The following is an 8536-nucleotide window of genomic DNA, read 5'->3' as shown; positions in this document are numbered from 1 at the left end:
CCAGAGCTGGATTTGAACCCACCACCTCCAGCATATGGGGCTGGCACCCTACTCCTTTGAGCCACAAGCCCAGCCCTGAAGGCCCCATTTCTTGAGTCTCCAGTCAAAGGATACCTACTCTTTTCCCTCTTCTGCTCCACTGTCGTTGCAATTTTATTTGCATTATTGAAAATACCTAACATTAGTTCATCTCATTCTTAGATACAATTTTAAAATAAAACTAATTTTAAACTTTTGCTCTCTGTGGGTCAGTAGTAAGACTTAAATACTATCTCGGGCACAGAGTAATTCTGTTCTTTTTTTTTTTTTTTTTTTTTTAGCAAATACTCATTTGTGAGAACTGCCACACAGTCAGGCGGTGAATGACTATTTTTCAGAAGACAGGTAGAGCATATTTGGTAGATTAATTCTCAATTCACCTTCTCAGTGGAAAAGGACAAAGCCTTCATTTACCAGGATTCTAAAGAGATTTCCAGGCAAGTCCCCAGCCAGCCCCACATCAGTCTTTGCTTTGAAGCATTCTTCCCCAGAGCTTGGTTTTCTCTAGGAGGTCCCAAACCTTTTATTGAGCTGTGGAGGGCTGGAGGGAACAGTCCCCTCCTCCGCTGACTTTCACACGTCTGGTGGCGCTGGGGAGAGGGATGGCGCGTGTGCTCATCGTCGGGGAATCAATCTCTCTGCCTATCATCCCCTTTTTCTTCAGAATAAAGCGAGTTAGTGCAATTACCTTATCCAGAACAGTTACCTCGTCTTAAACTGTTTATTCTCCAGAGAGAGGTGTATGGGAGGGAGCAGGGAGCACTTTGGCAAGAGATGGATTTTTTTTTAAAAAAAATCCACTCTACTGAGCATGAGCAGTTGGGAACTGTCGGGATGCCTGTCTTTCAACCTGAGGCTTCCTTTTCTACTGGGTTAGCACTAGGCAAAGAGGACACCTATTCTGATGAAGTGAGTTCTGGTGCCATTTAGAGAATTTGGGGGTGGCCTGCCTCAGAGGGCCGACTCTGTGGACGTGTTCTTTGCTCTGAAAATGAGTGACCTAGGAAAATCTCTCTAAAGCAGAGAGAAGAGGCAACAGACAGGCACTTTTCAAAAGCCCTTAAATGAAGATTTCAGAATCTATTAAAAACAAAACACAGTGGGACCCTGTCTCAAAAACAAAACAACAACAACAACAACAACAAAAAAGCCACAGTATTTTAAGAGACCCTGTTTCAAAACAAAAAAATACAAGCAACAGTAACAACAAGATGAAAAGTTGAAAGGTTTGGTGATTCTGGAGTCATTAGGACAACAGAAAAGGGAATTAGAAAAGAAAAGTCAAAATAAAACTTGATCATACATACTCCTTAATGCATACGTAATTGTAACCACCTCTTTATTTACATGCACGCATTGTTAGCACAGTTGGAATTATGGATTTATTCCATTGTTATTTTTCCCCATTCTGTGTTTAAGTCTTTCTTTTTCTTAGGATTTTTCAGGAGCGATAATCTGATGTTAAAAAGTGGAAGCAGGAGAGGCAGGGCTTTGAAAGTTGATGAACATTATAGAGGTCTCTAGAAGCAGCTGAGGCGAGTTAAAGCCAACCCCGACGCACACATTCTTCCGAGAGGCCCGCCGGCTCCGCCCGGCGTCAGGAGGCGCCACTTGTGCTCCGCCGCGGGCTCCCGGCCCTCAGCCGTCCTCCACCTGCGGAGGCTCCGGGTCGGCCCTGGAGCACCCCCGGGGCACGTGGAGCCGCCGCGCTCACCTGCGCCCCTAGCCCCGAGGGCGCCGCCACCGCCCCTCCCGCCGCCCCGCCCCGGCGCGGCTCATTGGCTGCCGCGCCGAGGGGCGGGGCAGAGGCGGCCGCGGGGGCCTCATTAGCTATGCGGACTCGCTCCTCAGCTCTGTAGTCCGAGGCCCGGCGGAGGCGCCAGGGCTGAGCTCGGCGCGGCAGGGACCGCGGGAGACTCCAGCGGCAGCGGTCGCGGCGCTGAGGGAGGCTATGAGGACGCGCGCTTTCTCTAGGTGCCCCTGCTGCGGCGGCGGCTCGGAGCGCCCTGCCTCGCTGCTTTAGGGAGCGGCCGTGGAGCGGAATCACTCTCTGAAGACCCCCGGGACTCACTTGTCTCGGGCCCTGCGTCGCCGTGCCGCTCCTAGGCTCCCGGAGCGTGGAAGAGGAGCTGTCCTCCGGCGCCGGGCGAGGAGCATGGGGACAGCGGCGGCTGCAGGAGGCGGCGGCGGCGGAGGGACGCGCCGGTGGCTCCAATGGCTGGGGCTGTGCTTCTGGGCGGCGGGGGCTGCGGCTGCCCGAGGTAAGTGCTGGGCAAAGCGGGCGGCTGGGGGCACCGGCGAGGGGGCGTCAGTCAGACGGAGCAGGACCCGCACCGTGGCGTTGCCTTCCCAAGTTGTTCCCTGCCCCTCTCCGCTCGCCGAGCCCAACAGAGTGGAGGACTCCACGGGGATCACTGCCTTCTAAGCTAAGTTTGCAATCTGCCGCAATCCTACAGGTTGCTGTGACCCAGGCCCCTACCTACCCTTAAGTCCCATCAACCTGCTCCATTTCCCAAGCCCTCCCCAATTGCTGCAGATTGGAATAGCCCGGTCTTCAATCTCCTCCTCCTCTGTCCTTTCCGCTACCTTTTTAAGGCGAGACCAGTCACGGGTGGGCGCCCTTAGCGGTGTTCGAGAGTTTCTGGGGAGAGGGGCCGGGTGATGGGAGTGTCTGTTAGGGTGGCCTTGAGCCGAGAGGGCGCCTTTTCCTTTCGGAGAGTAGTAACACCCAAGCTGAAGCCCTCTTGCTCTGCGCCAAGCTTGGCACCCCTCGGGCGACCCTGCCCGGGGTCCTAGCCAGCCCCGGGCTCTTTCTGCCGGAGGCCACGGGGGGCTCCGGAGAACGGCGTGCGCCGCGCGGGTTTCACTGCACCTGCAGTGCCGAGCCCGGGCGAGCACTTGGCCGGAGGCTGCTCGCCAGGCGCCTCCTCTCCCTGGCCTGTCGCTTTCTACAGTTGGGAAGCCGCGGCCCCGCCGAGCAGTAGGGAAACCTCTGATTCTTCCGGACTTAGAAGCTTAGAACCCCATTTTCCTGGATCCTCCGGATTCCAGCGGAGTGAAATTTTGCAGCTGGTTTCAGCTCCACCTTGAGCGAGGACAGGAAGCATCAACTTAAAGATAAATCCCAAGGACTAGTTTTGAAGATGATCAGAGTCAAATCCAGACATAGCTCGAGTACCTTTGGAAAACATCTGGAAGCTTCCCCTTTCTGCCCTTCTTTTATCTTTTTCCTTCCCTGTGTGCGGTCCATTAGGCTCAGAATATGTAACTGCATTAGATGATTTACCGAACGCTTGTGTGGCGGGAGGTGTAACCGAGCTGCCCAGCTCGCCACCTTCTGCTCTGCTCGCTCTCCTGAACGTATTCAGACTAGCCGGGAGACAGAAAGGGTGGAAAAGGTTGAGGACGACCACAAAAGAACTAATATCTCATTTTTAAGAAGAGCTTACAGTGTGTTAAAAGCAGTCATACTGCCTGCAAAGAAACATTAAAATAAAAAGGTGGTTGGAGGCGTTCTGTTTTATGATCTTGTTCTGTGCCTATTTGCATCTCATTTCCTGAGGGTTTTTTTTTTTTTTTTGTCTTTTTCTTTTAATGGGTCAAGCTTTTTAAGAAAGGAAAGGTTTAAAAATGAACCTCTGCACCCACCGTGGGGCTGTGGTGAAGCGTAGTTCCTTTCTTGTGCTGGAAGAAGCACAAGCTTCAGCCATTTAATTCACTACTGCGAATGCCTCGTTGCGAAGTCAGCTCTGAGTTGTTTTTAGTACACTCTTGGGGGGAAAGTGAGCCTTTTGTTTTCCAGATGTTGGTCTGAATGTCTGAGCATCCGGTTCCTCTTTGGTGAGGAATGTCTTACCCGGGTTGACTCCAGGTACTGACCCTTGGAATTTGGTTGGTGAAGTTGTCTCAAAGGCAGCTCCACAAAAGAGGTGGGATGACATGCCAGAGCCTTTCCAATGGAGTTTTGCTGGCTGTGAAACTAAGGCTAGCACCTCTTGTCTGCAAGCTGTTCTTTAAAGGTCTTCTGGAAAACATGCTGTACACTCTGCAGGCTTATTTACAGCAAATGTCTTGCACAGATCATAGTAGTATGCAAGACACACAGAGTGGAGCAGGAAATCTGACTGATACTTCCCTTGTCATACTTCACTTTCTGGGGCGCGAAGCCCATTCTTAGCGTCTGTCAGATTCCTCCAGAAATGAGCACTAACTAGGCAATGAAGCCCGTGAAGCCACGTACACCTGGCTTTGGACAGGTGGCCCCAATTAGTGTTCAGAACTGAGGGTGTGTTTCAGTGTTTACTTAAATTCTCTCATCCCAGACAGGTGCTCATTCATTAAAATCCAGCCCCTGTGGCTTGCTTGCCTGAGTCTTACTTGCAGATACCATGGTGTGCTGGGTTGGTCTTAATTATCCAAGTAATAGTTTTTGTTCTGCAAGAATTTTTTCGATATCAAAATAGTCTACCTTCTCTAACCAATAGGAGACATAAAATTATGCTGGTTGCTTTGTTATGAGGATATTTAACATTTCAGTAGTATTTCCATTATATTTATCATTAATCTGTTTTTAAAATGATTACACCATTTTTTTTCTTTCTTTTCTTTCCTTCTGTACGTACATAAAGCCCTCTCAAAATCCGAGAGCGATTTCATATCGGCCTTGAATATACTTATGGGAAGGTCCCTGGGGCAAGGGATGGCTTGCAGAAACCAGTAGTGACTCAAGGAGCAGTGTTCAGTTTTTGAAAGCAGGACTTAGTTCTTTTCAGATTTGTTTTGGGCTGTCAGAGTACAGCGAGGAAGGCGCTCTGGGCCATGATTACTGTATGTTTTAACACTTTCCGAGTTAAAAGAAGGTTGTTCAAAAGTTATTCATGACCTGCCAAGTGCTAATTGAATCCACATCATGTTGTCATACTGATTTGTTTTTGTTCTTTGGAAAAAGAGTACTCATCTTGATTTGGTTGTGATTCCCGCATTTAGATACTGTACATCAGAGATTCTAGTCATTAAAGGCAGAAAGGAAGATAATCTAGGCTGAGCTTTCAGACAATTCCTGGCTTTAAAAAATTTCCTGGACAATGAAATCTTACAATAACTGGAGTAATGCATTCATGGCTAGAGAAGTACACATTTATTATATAGGCATAATAGTCATATGATTTACATGTCCTTAAATCCGTTTATATGTCTGGTTCATGTAGTTCTGAATCTATTATCATTTCCTCCTAAATGAATGTTCTGAGGCCACCCTCTCGTCTCGTTTTCTCATTCTGTCCCTTTTCCTCAAGTCTGTTCCTTGGCAGGACTTTAACAATCTTTATCCTAACTCCCTGCTGGACTTCTTTTTTTTGGATTCTTGGATTGTGCGCTTAGATCGATTACCCTGGTGGCATTTCCTATCCAAAAAGTGTTCTGCTCAAGAGATCTCGTAAACAAACTGGTTTGTAAGAAGAGTTGGTTGCTCTTAGAATGGCCCGTTTGTGGGTCTGAGGTTCAAATTCTACCCCATGGGGTGGGAAAACTTTTGGAGCCTTCTGGAACCTCCCTCGCGTATTCCAGGACTGGCTCAGTGAATTGTTGGGGTTCTAGGCCGTGCTTTCTTGTTAGGGAAGCATTTTTCCGTTTACAGTTTCAGTGACTGGTAAGCTTTTATTGTCCTCTTCCTGCCAAATATAGTAGCCAACTTATAAATGTTGCTGATGCTAAAGGTTTATCAAGGAATTGTTTTTTTAGGAGTTAGTATTTGATACCCTGCCCTTGTTTATTTATTTATTTATTTTAAATATCAAAGTTACAGATCCAGGCCACATGCATTAAAATCTAATTTCGAAGACAGGTGTGTGAGGACAGATTTATTCGATACTGTCTTAAGGAAGGTGGTGGTGATGCTGGTATGGGTGCCCTCTTAGTGTTCAGGTACATGTATGTGTTCACAGGGGGACTAGAGGCGCCCGTCTTCTTGATACACCTTCGCCATTAGCCATTAATTCCGGTTGTCCCTCACTGTAGGAAGTGGTGCTTATGCAGGAATGTCGAGGTCGTCTCTTCCCTCTTCCTTCTGATGCCCCCGTGAACTCACAGCACAGTGGAATAACCAGTGGGAATGTTTCCTCTTTTATTCTGAGCCATTCAATATATGTGGATATGTGCCTTGCCCTTCATTTCTAAAGGGACATTGTTGTGGGCTTGTGCCATCATGTTAGCTCTCTTTTTATATTGTGCCTAGTCCTTAAAAGATATTTCTGTAGCTGCATTCAAACACGAAATCATTATATTTAATGCGTGCTGTTCATTATTCTAAATGCCTTACACACATGAACTCATCGAATTCTTAAAATAACTCTATTAGGTAAGTACTGTTAATCTCATTTGTAAGATAGGAAAAGAGGGGCAGGGGTTAAAAATTTGCTCAAGGCCATGGTGTTAAATATGGTGGGGCCTGGATTTGAACCTACTTCCTCTGACTTCAGAGCGCACAGGACAATTTTCCAAACTACACCGAAAACAAAATGACTCTTGTGTTTTTGGTGACAAAAGTACTAACATGGTATCTTTATTACTCTCGAGTTGTAGAGGAATTTGGAGTGGCTTAAATAAACCTGTAAATACATTCAGATAAATCTAGGAGATTTATGTTGTATGAAAATAACCACCCTCTCAACATTCAGCTTGATATACTTTGGGATTGGATTCACACTTAAAATTCTGAATACCAGTTTCCAATATGATAGCTTGCTTTTTTTTTTTTTTCCCCTTTTCAATTTTAAATTTCAACAGAAAATATTACTCTGATTGAATACACCATCCTTGGAATGGCAAATCCGAAGAGACTATTTGTTGCATGTCTTGTATTTTTAGCCTTGTTTGCCAGGGAAATGTGGAGCATGAGATTTGAGAATAGATTGTTAACACCAGAGGCTGCTGTTTCTGCTGTTTCGGGTACTCCTGCTGCTGCTCTGGTGAGGCAGATGGCTAGATTCATTTATAGAAAATAGATATTCGTTCCATTTTGCATTTCCACTTCGCAAAGAACTTTTAATTGTTTGCGCCACGTTGCATCGTATGGCCTTATTGTGTGCATACACATGCTGTGCGTAGATGATTTTCAGAATTAAGCGGATGTTAACGTGTTCACGTTGGACTGTGGCATCTGAAATCTACTGCAAACTCTGTTGTGCTTTTGGAATTTTCTTCTGAAAGTGTGGACGTGTGCAGTATGGTGGGTACCGAGTATTCCGTGCTCAGATTCCTGCCACTCCCCCAACCCTATTTCACTAGAACTCTTGATAGAAGTTTCAGGGTTGCATTTCTGGCACTAAATAGTACGCGTAGTAGGCAGGCTTTGCACTTCTCAGATTATCTCAAGCTGCTACAGGGCATGAAATATTTCCTAATTTCTTTCTAACAGGGCGAGAATAAGGTGAGAACTGTATTCTTCACATATGACTGAGGCCTTCTTTTTTCCTCCCAACTTCAAAGTATTTTTTATTTTTAAAATTTAAGTTTTTTTTTTTAATTGATGCGTGATAGATACACATAGTTTCTGGGTACACGTGGTAACTTAATGCATTCACATAATTAGTAAAGATCAAATCAGCGTAGTTGGATATCCATCACCGTAAAGAATTTTTTTTTTATAAATATGTGTTTTTTTTTTAATTTTTTTTTATTTTTATAAATATTTTATAAATATTCACATTCTTTTTTAGCTGTCTTGGAATGTACAATAGATTATTGTAAACTATGGTCACTCTACTGATCTATCCAACACTAGGTCTTATTTCTTCTATCAAAGTCTAGAGATTGTTACTTTCCTAAATGGGGGCACTGGAAAGTCAAAAGCTGTTTTCCAAGGGAGGTCAATAAGGGATTTATTTAATGCAAATACTGACTTTCTGGTCACAAGTTTTTGTTCATAGAGTGCAAAGAAAGCCCTTATTCCCAGAAAGTTTGGCACGTGTACTCACTGCTCCAACCTGCGTTGTGGGGAAGATAATCATCGCAACAGTGTGGAAATGGCATAAGGAGAGACTTTACAGATCCTTGTTACCTACACTGAATGTGATAATTTCTCAGGCAGGTAAGTCGGAGGGAAGTGGCATCACAGACATTGCAGAAGGCAGGTAATTAGCAGGCCGGCATCAGGAAACTGGAGCTGCATGAGGCCGGAGGAATGGCCCTCACTACTGCAGGGGCCCAGCCACCCTTGGGATGACTGTTTTGTGTGATGTCACTCACTCCCAGATTTTTTGTAACTTACTGTAAAAGCAGATTTACTTCTTAAATATTGGATGAAAAGATTTGCCTCTAAATACATTTGTAGTTCTTTATTTAGAGTTGCCTGGAAGTCACTGGTGGCTTCCGCTGGCATTAGTACTTACTTGGTAGTTACCACCTTGATTTGAATTTAATTTAATAAACCTTCTGTGGGAGGAAGGGAAGCCAAATGATCATGGGTTAGGGAAGCTAAGCTGGTAATGTTTGAAACTCA

At 45.6% G+C, this 8536-nt stretch overlaps 1 protein-coding gene across 1 annotated transcript in view; it reads left to right on the top strand.

Moving 5' to 3' along the window:
• The first annotated feature begins 1874 nt into the window (after window positions 1-1874).
• UNC5D (unc-5 netrin receptor D) overlaps window positions 1875-8536 on the top strand; it is a 578354-nt gene continuing 571692 nt past the window's right edge. The window contains exon 1 of the mRNA XM_012809266.2: window positions 1875-2300. Coding sequence (XP_012664720.1) covers window positions 2195-2300 — 106 coding nt within the window. The 5' untranslated portion in view covers window positions 1875-2194. The remainder of the gene's footprint in view (window positions 2301-8536) is intronic.

This window comes from Otolemur garnettii, unplaced genomic scaffold, assembly GCF_000181295.1.
Source record: "Otolemur garnettii isolate 467f Iridium unplaced genomic scaffold, OtoGar3 scaffold00102, whole genome shotgun sequence".
In the NCBI taxonomy this organism is placed as follows: Eukaryota; Metazoa; Chordata; class Mammalia; order Primates; family Galagidae; genus Otolemur; species Otolemur garnettii.
Note: the sequence above shows the minus strand (reverse complement) of the source record. Positions and strands in the feature narration are given on the sequence as shown.